The sequence below is a fragment of the Bos indicus genome, chromosome 10 (assembly GCF_029378745.1).
Source record: "Bos indicus isolate NIAB-ARS_2022 breed Sahiwal x Tharparkar chromosome 10, NIAB-ARS_B.indTharparkar_mat_pri_1.0, whole genome shotgun sequence".
In the NCBI taxonomy this organism is placed as follows: domain Eukaryota; kingdom Metazoa; phylum Chordata; class Mammalia; order Artiodactyla; family Bovidae; genus Bos; species Bos indicus.
Window position 1 is genome coordinate 28432370 of NC_091769.1, and position 18644 is coordinate 28451013.

At 42.8% G+C, this 18644-nt stretch overlaps 1 protein-coding gene across 1 annotated transcript in view; it reads right to left on the reverse strand.

The window, feature by feature from the left end:
* Nucleotides 1–1270: 1270 nt before the first annotated feature.
* The window catches only part of CHRM5 (cholinergic receptor muscarinic 5), an 88419-nt gene continuing 71045 nt past the window's right edge, over nucleotides 1271–18644 (reverse strand). The window contains exon 2 of the mRNA XM_019968466.2: nucleotides 1271–6002. Within this exon, the coding sequence (XP_019824025.1) occupies nucleotides 4327–5925 (1599 nt within the window). The 5' untranslated portion in view covers nucleotides 5926–6002 and the 3' untranslated portion in view covers nucleotides 1271–4326. The remainder of the gene's footprint in view (nucleotides 6003–18644) is intronic.

Consider the following 18644-nt stretch of genomic DNA (forward strand, 5'->3'; position numbering starts at 1 on the left):
GCAAGACTCCTTTCTGAAAGGCCTGGAAACCAAACTGAGGGGAAAAAAAAGACCAAAGAATAACTTAAGAGCGTCTAAGTAAAATGTTGGATATAATCCATGCCAAACAGTACTTAGCAGCTCTGTGTGTTTTAAAATATCTGTTTCTGTACACAGAAAGTTTACAAGGAGAGACCCTTAGATATTTAGCAGAGGTTATCTCTGGGTAGTAGAATTACTGGTAATTTTTTGCTATTTGCTTATTTATTTCCCAAATTTTCTAAGCAACTATATGCTATTTTATTAATCACTATATCATAAAAATGACTATAAAACCTAGTATAGTTTTTTTTTTTTTTTCCTGACTCTTGAGGATAGGCTCTACTTTTGGGCACAAAGGCTCCAACAAAAAGGTTTTCCAGTCATGGCTATCTAGTTTTTCAGGGAGAAGAGTAGTCCTCCAAATCCCAGTTCAAACCTGTCTTCCAGCCATAGTGTTTCCCACTATAGCCTACTGTAAACTACAATAGGGGGACTGGCCTGTAGTTGGTACACCATGGTCAGTAGCATCATGAATTTTCACTGAAAATAGCTGGACTACAAACCTGTCTTTGGATATATATGGGATTGCTAAAAAAAACCACCAGCTCCCCAGTGAGTGATACTGGGGATAAATGGGTTGAGTATGAGCAGCTCCTTGTTAGAGATGAGTACCCATTCCTTTACTGGAATACCACTGAGATGCATTCATGCAGGATGACTCTAGAAAATCATTGCCAAAGTCTTGGAATTGAACTCTTTGGAGAATTGCTCTTAGCAGGAGCCGAAGGGCATCTGGTGATGTGAGGCTTGTTCAAGGGACATATAAAGTAGGAAGAGGACCTTTTGAACAAATAGATTGCCATAAGGGCTCCCCTTGTGGCTCAGCTGGTAAAGAATTCATCTGCAATGCAGGAGACCTGGGTTCTATCCCTAGGTTGGGAAGATCCCCTGGAGAAGGGAAAGGCTACTCCAGTATTCTGGCCTGCCTCATCTCCCTTGTCCTGGAGGGAAATGGAAGCATTTTAGTCATAGGAATTTTGTCAGCATTATTTCATCTTAATGTGGTTCTTGGTAAATGAGAGGAAAGGGGGAAATCACAAAGGTGACAAGGGGGACATGTGTCTACATTATGTATCAATCCCTCTGCTCTTAAAAGGCCAGGCCACGTGAGTGTGTGTGTAATTTTTAACGTAGGTGGATCTAGCAAGCTCACTGAGACCATTTTCTTACTTAACACTTAGCCTTGGACTACTGTGTGGTTACATTTCTTTAATATCCAGAATAATGCTAGTACAATACAGGAAAGCAGCCCAGTTCCCACATCCTTTGCTGTAATTCCAGTATTTACAGGAGACAATGGTATTTTCCTAGCTGGAGATTAGGTACAGATTTCACAATGACAGAGCCAAACATCAGCATCACCCTCAAAGGACATTCACCAAAGCAACAAAGCAGAAGCCAGGATTATGGACAAAATGCTTTAACCAAAAACTGTACTGAAAACAGATTCCTTGACAAGCCATCAAATTCACACCAAGGAGAAGCAAACCACAATATTAGCAACATGGCAGCATCCAATAGGCAACTAATCAAGGCTGCACATAAGTTACCACAGACAGAGCTTTGGAGATGGGACATAAGAAGGCCTAAAATTCAAAGCTGGCCCACACCCCACCCATCCACCAGTCAGGTCCCTGTAGTTTACAGTTGGAGCTGTTCATTCTGAGGACCCCACCAGAGGCCCTATTCTAAAGAAGTCTTGCTTCCCCTAGTAGTTTAAGGCATCCTTTTTGTTTTTGTTAAGGGACATAGGTAGTCTGCATAACTGGCTGCCTCCCAAAGCTATGATGAAGGAGACCTAGGCCTCTCAATTAATTTCCCAAAAGACAAACCAAAAGTCCTAAGTTCTAGGCAATTGTGGAGTGAGAAAGATGTGCCCCCAGCAACCCTCCCCCTCTGTTCTGCGTCCTTTTGTTGGAATTAGCTTAATCTCTCTCTCTACCGTGAACAGTGAATGAGCTCAGAGCACTAACCTCTTGGAGGAATTTTCACTTTTGTCCGGAGTCAAAGCCTTAAACTAAAATAATCAACTTTTATCTAGAGCTGGTGGAACAGGTTTGCACACCCTGTTGGCATCCTGTAGACCTGGGAGCCTCTGTCTTGGAGAACTGAGCCAGTTCATTAATATTCTCTATCAAATTCTTGGCAGGCATCAACCTGCCCTTCATAAAGACTCAGCAGCTACACTGCTTCTAAGATGTTCCATCTCAGCCTTAAGTTCCTACAGGGCTGGAGAGGCCTGGGTTTCCACTTCCGTGAAGCCTTCTTGGGACTCCCTCGAAGCTCTCCTATATCCACTTACCAAATTCCCAGGACGACGAAGCCTGCTATTTTTACATCCCCTTAGCAAATGAGGCTGAAAAAGAACTGGCCCACATTAGGTGAAAAGAAGTCCAGTGATTTTTACATATGACTGCGGCTATAGTCGACAGGTTAAGTATGAGCTTCCGTCTGACAGAAGTGCTTCAACTTTAAAGTCCTTGCTGGGTGCTATATTGCTGCTTTCTTTGTGGACCGTTAATTTTATGCCCTATTGTATTGTTTTAATTTTTTGCATGTTAATTTTCAGAATTATCAAAGGAAACTCTTAGATTTGGTTTATTTATATACAGATTTCAATTAAAAATTTTCTTTTGATAATCCTGATACTTATATGTGTGTTGATCAATTTTTTTCCTTTTGGGCCACATTGCATGGCATGTGGAATGTTAGTTCCCTGACCAGGGGTCGAACCTGTGCACCCTGCAGTGCAAGTGTGGAGCCCTAACCATTAGACCGTCAGGGAATTCCCTAAGTTGGTAACTTTATTTTTATATATTATTGTGGCCTACATTATTGCTTATAAAGAAAACATGCTCATTTTTAATGACCATAGCCAGCTTTGCTATGCTATGCTAAGTCACTTCAGTCGTGTCCAACTCTGTGTGACCCCGTAGACGGCAGCCACCAGGCTCCCCTGTCGCTGGGATTCTCCAGGCAAGAACACTGGAGTGGGTATAGCCAGCTTTACTGGAGCCCAACTGTATTTTTATGGGCTTCTTGTTTTGGGAAATCTAGAGATGAATGAATAAGTCAGTCATTTTTGAGCCATGATTTGAAAGATCTATTTTTTTTTTTAAACAGCTTTTCCCCTACTGTCTCTCTAGATAGCACTTCTGACTGGAAGCATCACAATGACCTGCTTGTGCCTGGGTGTGAATTGGGGGGTCTGGTTGAGGGCCTGCCCAAAAGGACTGGAAGAAGTTCAAAAGCATGGAGCAAAACCAAATTTGTTTTGCGCATTTTGCCTCAGGTTTGCCTTGTGAAGAAATGAGAATGTAAGGTTTCTGAAAACCATTTTGAGAACCGTGATTAAATAGACTGGAGAAGGTCTTTACCCAGTAAAGGGCTTTCACACAATGAATCTTCCTAAGGAGGAGCCTCAGTAAATGGGTTCAAAAGGGCACAAAGTAGAATAGATAGTATTTGTTTGTGTAAAAGGAAAAACTTCCAATTGGTAAAAGCAAAATAATTGACTGTATAGACCTGGTGATCTTTATTAGCAGAATAGAGGCCGCTCTGTAGGACTGGGTGTGATGGGGTTCCAGTGTCCTTCCAGACCCGAGACTCTGAGGGGAAGGGTGGTTCTGTGGGGACCAGCCTGGCCTCCGTGGGTACCAGGAAGTGGCATCAGTTGTGAAAGGGAGGAGCAAGAGCTTCGCTCAGATGTAGGAACAGGAAGACACACCACGGTACAGAACACATAATAGCAGCATAATAAATACGGAACAGTTTAAAAAGGAATAGAGTCCTAGAAACCAGCTGAATAGCGCTCTTGTCAACAGGTGACACTGACTTCATCCTCCCAGTTTCCGCTGAGATGAGACAACTGCATAGACACAAACGTCCTGCACGAACTCTGTGACTAGGTTTCCATTCTCGCTGTCCCTGCAGAAGGTTAGACAGGAGCTCCCTCGGCCATGGGTCACTGGGACCCAGGGTGCTTCCTCCTGGAAGGGGCGTGAGTTTGTCTATCTACTTCAGTGGCAAGCTCCATTGGCATCAGACACTCTTGTCCTGGTCATACAAGGATCATTCAGTATGGCAGCGATTGTGGCAGCTGTGACTCCTTCCTTCTGACAGTAGACCTTGATCCTTTACAAAGTTCTCAGGGACTCAAAAGGACAGATGTCTTTTTGGAAAGTAAACCAGAATCAGCTTGCCCATCCTCGATAGTGGTTATTCTTTGAGGGGAGTTGTTACTTTTCAGGGGAGCTTACTGTTCCCCTGCCAGTACAACTTCTCTTCCACTTTTTTCTTTTTCCATCGGCAGAACAGCAGCATCTTAAAGGTCTTCCTGAAGGTTCTGTTGCAGAGGGCATAGCAAATGGGGTTGACAGTGCTATTGACATAGCATAACCAGTAGCCCAGGTGCCACAGGGTGACTGGGACACACTTGTCGCAGAAGGTGGAAACCAGGACCATGATGTTGTAAGGAGTCCAAGTGATGATGAAAGCCAGGAGAATTGCACTCAGGGTCTGGGCGGCTTTCCTCTCTTTGACGAGAACCATCCTCTTTCGTTTGGTCATCTGATGGCTGAGGTTGGGATCGAGGCCTTTTGTTGAGGGGTCCTTGGACACTGGGAAGGAACACGGCATGATTTTTACCTTGCGGCATCCGTTGTTGGTGTCATGGGTCCCCTCAGCTTTTACCACCAGTCGGAACTTGTAGGCCACCCACTTCTGACTCTTGGGCCCATGAGCAGAAGCTGGAGACAGGAAGTATTTTGGGGTGTCATAGTCATTTTTTTCACTTTGAGCATTCACAAAAGCCTGCTTGGTCTCTTCAGCACTTAACTCTTCCCTTGGGCTTTCCTTGGCCTGACTCTTGTAAACCACTTGAAAGACAGGATCAGTGGTGGGCTTGTCCTCGTCTTCTGAGGAGGGGTAGCTGCTGCAGGTGGTTAGCTGCTCGGCTTTGGCCCACTCGGTGCTCGGGCCGGTGGCTTGGGATGGCTTCCCAGTGATGGAGGTGCTCCTGCGGGAGGATGACCAGGAGGACTGGTTCCTTTCCCTCTGGGTCAGGGTGGGCCAGGGGCAGCTGAAGCAGGACCTGAGCAGAGCCTGGTGGGCTGACTTTCTCTTCTCAGCTTCAGCCACGGAGTCTGAGCCCTGGAGGTCAGCCAGGTCCTTGGTTCGCTTCTCCGTTTCCCGGTAGATGCGGCAGTAGAGGATCGTCATGACAGAAACAGGGATGTAGAAGGCGGCAATGGCAGTGCCGAAAGTGATGGTGGGCTCAGAGAGGAACTGGATCTGGCACTCATCTGGAGGTACCGTCCGCTCCCCAACCAAGTACTGCCAGCAGAGGATCGCGGGTGCCCAGAGGATGAAAGAGATCAGCCAGGCCAAGCCAATCATGATGCCAGCCCTCTTTGGGGTACGCTTGGCCCGGTACGTGAGGGGCCTTGTGATCGAAAAATAACGGTCAAAACTAATCACCAGAAGGTTCATGACAGAAGCATTGCTGGCCACATAGTCCAGCGCAAGCCAAAGGTCACAAGCCACACTCCCGAGAGCCCACCGTCCCATGAGGATGTACGTAGTGTACAGGTTCATGGAGAAGATCCCAATGATGAGATCTGCACAGGCTAAGCTGAGCAGGTAATAGTTGTTAACTGTCTTCAGCTGGCTGTTGACCTTGAAGGAGATCATGACGAAGACATTGCCCACGATGGTGATCAGACTCACCACGGCCGTGACAGCTGCAATGGTGATGACCTCCCACAGCCCATGGCGTTCCAAAGGCTGGTGGCTCACTGGGGTGCTGTTGACGGTAGATGCATTGTGGTAAGGTTCCCCTTCCATCCTGGTACAAGAGTCTACATCAGAAGTCTTAGGTTCTAGACAGTTCTCTTTTCTATCTCACCTCTTCTGGTCAGCATCTAGAAGAGAGGGAAATTCATTAGTTCCACTCACCAGCATGAATTTCTTTTCCACTCATTGTTTATAATTTCCAACAGGACATTAAATGTGGTCCCACACCTATTGACAGCAAGATGCTGAAATCTCTAAAATTTTAATGACACTTTTTATAGGTGTCTCCTCCCTTTGCTTTTTATAATTACCAATGCCTGAGAGCCTTTCTTGTACATGAGGCCCTCTTGTGGTTCCAACTGGCAATTTAAAAAAACAGTAAGATGACAAGGGCAATCAGAATGGGAACAAAAAGGAATTGAATTGTTAGAAGGCAGTAAAGAGGGGAAAACGGGTGATGTTAAGTTACCTTAGACTATGGCCTTACTTTTTTGAGGGAAGACCCTCTGTTTTTCTAAGCTCTGGTGGTAAGGTACCTATTTTTTCATGCACTTGGGAAAAAGACAGGTTGTATCTACTTTATAAGTCCAATTATTAAACATTGAGTTTAATTATAAATTCAGTTATTAAACATTATTCACTGTTGTTAACCAAGGCTGTATTATACCACTTCTCCCTGATTTAATGCACAAACTCCCCATGTATACCCAGTTTTCATCTAAAAGGTTCAAAAGTTGCCTCATTGGCTAAAGATGATGATCCCCCCTCTTCCATTTTGGAGCTGTTTGCAATGTCACAAATTGTTTTAAATTATCTTTTTTTTCTGATTATAAAGTAATACGTTCCTTGTAAAAGTTCAAGCAATGTAAAAATGTATAACTTGGAAAGCAAAAGTTTCTTCTAATGTTATCTTGCCAGGGTAATCAATGCTAACAGCATGTATTTTGACAGCTTTTCTCCCATTCTAAGGGTTGTCTTCTTTGTTTTATTTAAGGTTTCCTTTGCTGTGCAAAAGCTTTTAAGTTTAATTAGGTCCCATTTACTTTTTGTTTTTATTTTCATTACTCTAGTAGGTGGATCATAAAAGATCTTGCTGTGATTTATGTCAAAGAGTGTTCTATGTATTCCTCTAAGAGTTTTATAGTGTCTGATCTTATATTTAGGTTTTTAATCCATTTATCCATTTTGTGTTTATTTTTGTGTATGGTCTTAGAGAGTGTTCTAATTTAATTCTTTTACATGTAGCTGTCCAGTTTCCCAGTACCAGTTATTAAAGAGACAGTCTTTTCTTTATTATATGTGTTATTTGCTTCCTTCGTCATAGATTAGGTGACCATAGCTGCATGGGTTTATCTCTGAGATTTCTATGCTGTTCCATTGATCTGTATTTCCATTTTTGTGCCAGTACCATACTGTCTTGATTTCTGTAGCTTTGTAGTAGAGTGTGAAGTCAGGGAGCCTGATTACTCCAGCTTCATTTTTCTTTCTCAGGATTGCTTTGACTATTCAGGGTCTTTTGTGTTTTCATGCTGAATCAGTAGATTTCAAGTAAAGCAGATTGTCCTCCATAACTGATGACTGGATGATTCCAGTCAGTTGAAATCTTTAAGGGAAAAGGCTGAGAAGAAAGAATTCTGCTTCCAGATTGCCTTCAGAGTCAATTCTACAGCATTAACTCCTGCTGGATTTCCAGCCTACTGGCCTGCACTGCACATTTCAGACTTGTTAGCTCCCTTGGTTCTTAAAAATTCCTCAAAAAGTTCCCCGCGCCCTCACCCGCCCCCCCCCCCCCCCACAGATAAATGGAATAAGCACTTTGATAAATGGAAAAAAATAGTGACCCTTAGGGCTTCCCAGGTGGCTTAATGGTAAAAAGTCTTCTTACCAATGCAGGAAACGTGGGTTTGATCCCTGGGTGGGGAAGATCCTCTGAAGAAGGAAATGGCAACCAATTTCATTATTCTTGCCTGGGAAATCCCATGGACATGGGAATCTGGTGGGGCTGTAGTCCATGAGGTCGCAAGAGAGTCATACACAGCTTAGCAATTAAACAGCAACACTAAGAGTCCTTACCTCATAGGATTGTTTTAAAGATTAAACAAAATAATCCAGGTTAGGTGCTTTGCATAGAGACTGACATAGGAAAATGCTCATTACAAGGTAGCAATCCGGCAAGAAGGACGTCAAAAATGACTCTTCCTACTGTGAGTATGGGTCTGAGGCATGGTCCATTAGGGATAAGGTGGAATAAAATGATGAGGCCATATTTCTGCAACCTTGAGCCAGCCATTTCAGATGCTTCATGGTATTGATGATATTCTCCCCTTCAGTTACTAGAGTTGGTGCCCTACCTCTGGGGGCAGAACAAATTGTTTCCAACCACTCAAGCCAAGTAGCCTACTGCTGCTGCTGCTGCTAAGTCATGTCAGTCGTGTCCAACTCTGTGTGACCCCATAGATGGCAGCCCACCAGGCTCCCGTCCCTGGGATTCTCCAGGCAAGAATACTGGAATGGGTTGCCATTTCCTTCTCCAGTGCATGAAAGTGAAAAGTGAAGGTGAAGTCTCTCAGTCATGTCCAACTCATCACGACCCCATGGACTGTAGCCTACCAGGCTCCTCCATCCATGGGATTTCCCAAGCAAGAGTACTGGAGTGGGTTGCCGTTGCCTTCTCCGAAGTAGCCTACAGTCCTCCTCAAAGTCTGCTCATTGGAATAAGACCACCTTAAGATTCTTGATTGAAAAAAGTATTTCCATAGTCTGGTAAGTTGTGGAAATGCCATCTAAAAGCTCTCAGAGACTCAGAAGACACAGGAGCCCAGTGAAGGCTGAGAGGTCCTGAGGTCAAGACACTCCTGAATTTGTTTTAACCCAGAGGTGACTTAGCATATCTAACATTTTTCAGTGGAACAGCAGTTAGTATCTTGTGTAATCCCACAAGATGGATCACACTTGGGAAATGCAGTGTAGTGGGAAACATACTGAACTAGGAGGGTGGAGATCTGAGTTCTCATTTCAGCTAAAATCTTGTGATTTGAGACAAATCTCTGGGCCCGTTTCCTTACATATAAAATTAAGAGGTTGGCACTGGTGATTTATTCTTTTAAGTGAGTTCAGGCTTTTCTTATAGACTTACAATGGAAAACACTGGATGTTGTATTAATTTTCGACCTTGACTTTCCTCTATTTTCAGTCAGGGAAATAGTTATTTAACTGCTCTATAATATGGTGAAAGCAGCTCTTTTCTATTAAACAGACATAATAATATTTGTAAAAGAGTACAACAATATCTGCTGTATCCACCTTACAGGTTGTTTTGAGGACTCCCAAATCAGATTATGTAGGGCTACCACCAGGTCCTTTTCTAGTGGCAGTTTGGGGTTTTAATTATTACAAAATGAAGAGTTAGTCTAGGTAAGTGGATCTTACCCTAAGCCATGTACTAGGATAATCTAGGAGCTTTTTAAAAATACTAATGTCTGGGGTTCCCCCCAAGACCTGTTAACTCAAAATCTAAATATGTGAAGAGACATGGGTCCATGTTGCTGTGAAATTACTTGGGTGAGTCTCATGTGGAGCCAGGGTGGAAAGCCAGTGCCCTCTCTAGATCCGTGCCATTCAAGGTGAGCACATTCAATCTGAAAGATCCCCAGGACCAGAACAGAATCAGTGCTTCTCAAAATGCTCATGAATTACCTGGGGAGAGGGGTCTTGTTAAATTGAAGAAGGGTGGAGCTTGCAATTCCACATTTCTAGAAACCTCTAAATGCTGCTGATCTAGGAACTGTACATAGCAAGGCTGAGGTTAATTTCTGAACTTCCTAGAAAAGGGGAACCATAGCTTACAATGTGCTGCTGAAATTGGAATTTTCCAACTGAAATGTCCAGTAACAATTCAGATCCCCCCTCTGCCTTCCGAGTTATTTTTACTGCTCCTGTTTGAAATTAACACATATTTCCTCTCCACCTTAAGTTCCCTCTATTCTTTCATTTTTTCCCACTGCTTCACTTTTGGGAGAATGATTCCCCCCATGCCCACCCCAATTCCTAAGCTGCTGGGAATGTACAGATCTTTCCACAAACAAGGTCATTTGGGACATGAAGTACGTTCCATGACTGAAAGATTGATTTCTTTTTGTTACAATAGCTGGATGATAGTTGAGGGTGAAAACCGACTTTAAGGCATCATAGTATTCTACAATAAGCTTTTTGAATCATTGAAAGGTTTTTGACTGAAAAATTATATTTATGGAGGGGTGAATCTTAAATTTGTGTGTGTGTGTGTGTGTGTGTGTAAGTGTTTATAGTGGGGGTGAGATTTCTTTTGAGTTATTTGGTTGAGTTGCGTGTGTGCTCAGTCTCTGGGTCATGTCCTACTCTTTGTGACCCCGTGGACTGTAGCCCACCAGGCTCCTCTGTCTGTGGGATTTTTCTGTTAAGAGTTCTGGAGTGGATTGCCATTTCCTCCTCCTGGGGACCTTCCTGACCCAGGGATTGAACCTGAGTCTCTTGCATTGCAGGTGAATTCTTTACCTCTGAGCCACTGTGGAAGCCTTCTTATTTATTCAAAGTTTAAAAGTTACCATTTTTCACCATAGTGTTGAGAGTATGTTTATTTCTAGGGTGCCTGAATCAACAGAGAGCAGATAATCATCCCTGGTTTATTTTCCACTACTGAACAGAAAACAAGAATCTCGGAGAAATAAAAGTGTTCTTGTTCCTGACCTTGGTAGATTGCTTCTTGCTTCTTTGTTGTCAACAAATGAAGTAAGACAGCATAAAAACAAAAAAGGTAACACTGTACCAAATGAATTTCTCTCCTTGTGGAGTAGCCTTGATGACTTCTGGGGCTTTGCTTTTCTGAAGTACCTCTTCTCTGAGAAGCTTTACGCCTGAACCACTCCTCACTATTTCTATAACAACCACAGTGGAAAACTTCAGTAGCATCTATAGTCCAGTGATGTCAGGACACACCATCACCAGCTCATGCTGTTGTATAGAGTATTCAGATGCTGCTTCCCCCTCCCTCCTTTTCAAAGATAAATCATAGAAAGTAAGTGTAAATACATGATACCTGCCATCAAGTTAGATATCAGAAAGAGCTTCCAATTTCCAATGACGACATGCGTGACTAAGGGAGGTTCTGGCCTTGTCGTTTTGGTTTCTTCTGTCAGGTAAGTTCTATCCAACTCTTGATAGAATAGAATGCTGTCCAAAAGTGTACAGTGATTAAGAAAGGGCTTGTCGGCCACTCTTGCCTTCTGAGACAGACCACATTCTGCCTGTGGAATGTGTATCTCTCTAAATAAATCTGTTTTCATTAAAAAAAAAAACAAAACTCTTAGTGTTGCTGAAGCAATAATATCTGAAGCAGAATTTTAATCTGATATGTTTTAAAAAACATGTTCTGTGTTTACCACTGGGCTACAAGCCATGGGGTATATAAGAGCTCTACAATAGTTCTTGAACTGAAGGAGTTAAACTTTTACAATTCTAAGAAAAAGAGGACATAAGAATGGTCGAGCCTTTATAGTTATGCGACAGAAAAGTCTATTACCGAGGTCTTCAAATGATTGTATTTTCATTGTATCTGGAAAACAGAGGTGGGATTGCTTTACATGAAGACATAAACTGGAGTCCTTCAATGCATGTGCTGTGACCCTCAGGGCTTGGAGTTGCCTAGGTGGGTTGCCTTCTGTTGAGATCAGTCTTGTCTCATCCCACAGTACTGGGCAGGTGTTATCTTTTTATGTGTGCCAGGACATGGGCAAGTCTGGGCAGTACTGCCACTATACCCAGCTGTGGATGTGACTGGTGATAGAAACAAGGTCCGATGCTGTAAAGAGCAATATTGCATAGGAACCTGGAATGTCAGGTCCCTGAATCAAGGCAAATTGGAAGTGGTCAAACAAAAGATGGCAAGAGTGAATGTTGACATTCTAGGAATCAGTGAACTGAAATGGACTGGAATGGGTGAATTTAACTCAGATGACCATTATATCTACTACTGCGGGCAGGAATCCCTCAGAAGAAATGGAGTAGCCATCTTGGTCAACAAAAGAGTCCGAAATGCAGTACTTGGATGCAATCTCAAAAACGATAGAATGACCTCTGTTCATTTCCAAGGCAAACCATTCGATATCACAGTAATCCAAGTCTATGCCCCAACCAGTAACGCTGAAGAAGCTGAAGTTGAACAGTTCTATGAAGACCTATGAGACCTTTTAGAACTAACACCCAAAAAAGATGTCCTTTTCATTATAAGGGACTGGAATGCAAAAGTAGGAAGTCAAGAAACACCTGGAGTAACAGGCAAATTTGGCCTTGGAATATGGAATGAAGCAGGGCAAAGACTAATAGAGTTTTGCCAAGAAAATGCACTGGTCATAGCAAACACCCTCTTCCAACAACACAAGAGAAGACCCTACACATGGACATCACCAGATGGTCAACACCGATACCAGATTGATTATATTTTTTGCAGCCAAAGATAGAGAAGCTCTATACAGTCAACAAAAACAAGACCAGGAGCTGACTGTGGCTCAGATCATGAACTCCTTATTGCCAAATTCAGACTTAAATTGAAGAAAGGAGGGAATACCACTAGACCATTCAGGTATGACCTAAATCAAATCCCTTATGATTATACAGTGGAATTGAGAAATAGATTTAAGGGCCTAGATCTGATAGATAGAGTGCCTGATGAATTATGGAATGAGGTTCGTGACATTGTTCAGGAGACAGGGATCAAGACCATCCCCATGGAAAAGAAATGCAAAAAAGCAAAATGGCTGTCTGGGGAGGCCTTACAAATAGCTGTGAAAAGAAGAGAAGCGAAAAGCAAAGGAGAAAAGGAAAGATATAAATATCTGAATGCAGAGTTCCAAAGAGTAACAAGAAGAGATAGGAAAGCCTTCCTCAGCAATCAATGCAAAGAAAGAGAGAAAAACAACAGAATGGGAAAGATTAGGGATCTCTTCAAGAAAATTAGAGATACCAAGGGAACATTTCATGCAAAGATGGGCTCGATAAAAGACAGAAATGGTATGGACCTAACAGAAGCAGAAGATACCAAGAAGAGGTGGCAAGAATACACAGAAGAACTGTACAAAAAAGATCTTCATGACCCAGATAATCACGATGGTATGATCACTGACCTAGAGCCAGACATCCTGGAATGTGAAGTCAAGTAGGCCTTAGAAAGCATCACTACGAACAAAGCTAGTGGAGGTGATGGAATTCCAGTTGAGCTATTTCAAATCCTGAAAGATGATGCTGTGAAAGTGCTGCACTCAATATGCCAGCAAATGTGGAAAACTCAGCAGTGGCCACAGGACTGGAAAAGATCAGTTTTCATTCCAATCCCAAAGAAAGGCAATGTCAAAGAATGCTCAAACTACCGCACAATTGCACTCATCTCACAGGCTAGTACAGTAATGCTCAAAATTCTCCAAGCCAGGCTTCAGCAAAATGTGAACCGTGAAATTCCTGATGTTCAAGCTGGTTTTAGAAAAGGCAGAGGAAACAGAGATCAAATTGCCAACATCCGCTGGATCATGTACAAAGCAAGAGAGTTCCAGAAAAACATCTATTTCTGCTTTCTTGACTATGCCAAAGCCTTTGACTGTGTGGATCACAATAAACTGTGGGAAATTCTGAAAGAGATGGGAATACCAGACCACCTGACCTGCCTCTTGAGAAATCTGTATGCAGGTCAGGAAGCAACAGTTAGAACTGGACATGGAACAACAGACTGGTTCCAAATAGGAAAAGGAGTATGTCAAGGCTGTATATTGTCACCCTGCTTATTTAACTTATATGCAGAGTACATCATGAGAAACACTGGGCTGGAAGAAGCACAAGCTGGAATCAAGATTGCCAGGAGAAATATCAATAACCTCAGATATGCAGATGACACTACCCGTATGGCAGAAAGTGAAGAGGAACTCAAAAGCCTCTTGATGAAAGTGAAAGAGGAGAGTGAAAAAGTTGGCTTAAAGCTCAACATTCAGAAAACGAAGATCATGGCATCTGGTCCCACCACTTCATGGGAAATAGATGGGGAAACAGTGTCAGACTTTCTTTTTTTGGGCTCCAAAATCACTGCAGATGGTGACTGCAGCCATGAAATTAAAAGACGCTTATCCTTGGAAGGAAAGTTATGACCAACTTAGATAGCATATTCAAAAGCAGAGACATTACTTTGCCAACAAAGGTCCGTCTAGTCAAGGCTATGATTTCTCCAGTGGTCATGTATGGATGTGAGAGTTGGACTGTGAAGAAGGCTGAGCGCTGAAGAATTGATGCTTTTGAACTGTGGTGTTGGAGAAGACTCTTGAGAGTCCCTTGGACTGCAAGGAGATCCAACCAGTCCATTCTGAAGGAGATCAGCCCTGGGATTTCTTTGGAGGGAATGATGCTAAAGCTGAAACTCCAGTTCTTTGGCCACCTCATGCGAGGAGTTGACTCATTGGAAAAGACTCTGATGCTGGGAGGGATTGGGGGCGGGAGGAGAAGGGGACGACAGAGGATGAGATGGCTGGATGGCATCACTAACTCGATGGACGTGAGTCTGGGTGAACTCCGGGAGTTGGTGATGGACAGGGAGGCCTGGCGTGCTGCGATTCATGGTGTCACAAAGAGTCCGACACGACTGAGCGACTGAACTGAACTGAACTGGAAGTTCAGACGCTCTGACTGTACTGTCCAAGTCTTCTTAACAGGCTTTGAGATGTGCCTTATATATGCATCTTTGAATTCCCCATCCTGGTGTGTTCTGGAAGCAGCAAGAGAATGTTTCAAGGAGTCGGAGTGATCAACTGCATCAAATGAAACTGATAAATCAAGAAAGATTTTCAAAAGGGAAGGGATATATGTATATCTATGGCTGATTCATGTTGAGGTGTGACAGAAAACAAGAAAATTCTGTAAAGCAATTATCCTTCAATAAAAAAAATAAATTAAAAAAAAAGAAAGATTAAGGCTGAAACCTACTGGATCTAGTTACATGGAGATCATAAATCACGTTGGTCAAGTGGTGGGCATGAGAGCCTTGTGTAGTGAATTAGAGGCTGAATGGGAGAAGAAATAAGAGAGCCGTAGATGACTCTTCTGAGGAGCTTTGCTTTAGAAAGGAGTAGAGAACTGGGGCAGAAGCTGGACTAGAATGCAGGGACAAGAGTTGTTTTTTTATTTTTTTAAGAATGGTGGAAATATAGCATTTTTGCAGCCTACTGTGAGTAACTGTTTTATCAGTTAGCAACTATCCGATGTTGCTGGAGAGATGTCCTCCAGTAGGTGAGCAGGGAGAGCAGCCAGTACAATAGTAGAGGAATTGGCCTTGCACTGGAGCTGAGGCCCATTTGGAGAACAGGAGAGGAGGTAGGGATTTGTGGTGATGGCAGTGGTGGAAAGTCTTTTCTGATTGCTTCTATTTCTCTGTGATATAGAAAGCAAGAACAGCAGCTGGGAATGAGGATGGAGGGAGAGAGGAGAAGGGATCAGGTTATGAATTCTGTGTGTTGAGAGTTTGTTCTGTTGATTTTGGGGAGTTCTTTACCCCCAATTCCATTCAAAGCCAAAGCAACATTGTGAGCTGACAGAGAGTTCGCTTGCCTTCATCTTCACTGGGTTATAGGCTGGATCCTGGCCTGAAAGGCTGGCTCCTGCCAGACTCCCTTCCCCTGCAGCCTGAGGGCAACCCTCAATAGTGGATGCTGCTGTTCAAAACACAAAGTAAATAAAAGGACTTCTTTTTGAGAGATCTTATCAGTGTTTTCCAGTTTGCATTGTTCATGGACTATGCATCAGAAGTCGACTAAACTGTAGAAAATCTGCCTGCCTGCAGAGAGAAGAATCAGGAACTGCTTTTTTTCCCCCAGAAAAGTTATATCAATATTTGCAAGGGGAGAGGGACGTTAAAAAATCCTATCATAATATGTGCTTTCATTAGACAATGAGCACTTATGAAATCCATGGTCTTGGACTAGGAATTAGGAGGCTTTCTTGTGATATTTAAATGCCCAATTCTACCTTGAGACAGTGGTTCTCAAACTTGGGCATTCATCACAGTCACCTGATGAGGGGTTTGTTAAAGCCTTGACAGCTAGGCCGCATCCCCACATTTCTGATTCTGGGCTAAAGCCTGAGAATTTGCATTTCTCTTTTCTTTTTCATTTTTTGGCTGTGCTAGATCTTCACTGCTCAGCGTGGGCTTTCTCTGGCCGTGGTGAGCGGGGCTACTTTCTAGTTGTGGAGCACTGGCTTCTCATTGCAGTGGCTTCCTTTGTCGTGGAGCACAGACTCTGGGCGTGCGGGCTTCAGTGGTTGCAGCTCTCGGGCTTTAGAGCACAGGCTCAGTAGTTGTGGTGCGTGGGCTTAGTTGCCCCTTGGCGTGTGGAATCTTCCTGGAGCAGGGATCGATCCCATGTTCCCTGCATTGGCAGGTAGATTCTTAACCATTGGATCACCAGGCAAGTCCAAAATTTGCATTTCTAAGTTCCCAGGTGACTCTATGCTGCTTGCCCTCATTTTGAGAACTCTTGCCTTAAGGAATTGACATCATAGGTCATATATATGTAAAAATATACCAAAGAGTGGTTTATTTTCTTAAGGATTCACCTATGTGATTTAGGACTTTGCTTTTGTATCTCATGAATACTACCTAAGGGAAAACTGAATTTTTTATTCATGCAGTGGCATATATTTAAAATCAGGACTATCAAGTCAAAGCAATAGCAGAAAATCCTCCTTCCCTTCTTCCCTTTGTTATTTATAAAACTAAAAGATCTCTCTATTTTTTTTTAATGCAATGTAGTAAGTGACAGACACTTTTTCGATGGGATCATAATCAGATGAGAATACACTCAACATCCTGGTTAAAAGAATTTCTACTAGTGGTGTCCTCTAATTAGGTATTAGCAGGAGACCCCTGAATTCTCCATATCCTAAACACTCTTGGTTTAATTGAAAAGACCCTTGAACTGATAGATGGGGAGGGCAAAGTAATGTAGTTTCTGCACTTCTGATGGCATCTGAAGTATAGACTGAAGAACACAGATTCTGAAACCAGACTGATCAGGTATGAATCTCAATTTTGTCACTCATTAGCTTGAGCAAATGATTGAACTCCTTTGTGACTCAGTTTTCTTATCTGTAAAGTAGGAAAAGTAGTATTTCTATTATTCATAGAAATATTAATGAAGATTAAATTTAGCCTGTGTAAAGTGTTTGGAGTTTTGCCAGGGACAAAATAAATGTTAGCTCTTAACTATCCACAAATAAAGTCTCTCCATGTCCTAATGAGGTTGGCTTAATGTAAAACCCACTGATCTTTTCAACCTCATAATTTTGGAGGTGTCTAGAATGACAGTCATATAGTTAAATCAATTTGTGCTAGCGATTCTCAACCAGGGTGATTTTGTCCCATGGGACAAATGTCTGGAGACAGTTTTGGTTGCCATAAGTTGGGGGAGGGAGGGTTGCCAGTGGGTAGCACCTAGTGGGTAGAGGCTGGGGATGCTGTTAGAAATTCTACAATGCACAGGACAAGCCACCACCACACACAAAATTATCCAGCCCTAAATGTGCCAAAGTTGAGAAGCCCCGATTTGTGCTGTCTGGTGTGAGATTAATTATGTGGCTCTTCATCTTAGGGAGAGCCTGAGCCTGTGGCATGCTGATAAATATTTAACTATCTGTTTCCACTCCCACTTTCAAAAGTCCTAATTTTGCCAGTTTCTGTGGTATAAAAATTCCCACTGTAGGGCTTCCCTAGTGACTCACTGGTAAAGAACCTGCCTGCCAATGCAGGAGACATGGGTTCAATCCCTGTCCTGGAAGATCCCACATGCCCTGGAGTAAGTAAGCCCATGAGCCACAACTACTTGAGCTTGAACTCTAGAGCCTGAGCTCCACAAGAGAATCCACCATAGTGAGAAGCCCGCGTATCATAGCTAGAGAGGAGCCCCCGCTCGTAGCAACTACAGAAAAGCCTACACAGCAAACGAAAACCCAGCACAGCCAAAAATAAATAACTAAAAAAAAATTCCCACTGTAACTGGTTTCAAGCAGCCAACTTTCTGTAGAATTAGGAAAAGATAATGTACCAAACCATTATAGCTCCTGGCCACACAGAGGATGAGAGCCCAGGTTGTCCAGTGGATTCTTCTGTTAGTTCCTTTATGGGGTGAAAAGAAAAGCATAAAATTCTTGCTACTATTCCCATCTGCCTGTTTGGTGTTTCTCTAGGGATGGGAGTGTGAATTTGAGAGTTTAGCATAAGAATGAATAACTTAATTCTGAGTGCCGCTGACAGTCTTAATTTCACAAATAAAGACAAGGTTAAAAAAAGAGAGAAAAATAGGATAGGGTGGGGATAAAGGGGAAAGACCAGAGAAGAGTAGAGAGGGAAAAGAAAGAAAAATTGATGTATTGGGTGAGAAGTAATAGTGTCTATTGACAAAAATATTATTAAGACAAAGAAGTAACAAAGAAAAATGCAGAGTATAATGTTTAAAAAATAATATTATCCTGACACATCTCCTCTCATAACCCTATATTTCCTCTGTTGACTAATGGCATCATGAACTCCCTGGTCACTCAAACAGGAAACCTAGGTATCACCCCTAACTTCTTACCCTGACCTCCCACTTAGAAATGGACAAGAAGCCTATCAGTTCTCCCATCTATCTGTCTGGTTATTTTCTTTCTTAGCTCTCAACTTAATTTAGGCCCTAATTATCTGTCACTTGGACTCTTCCAGTTGTTTC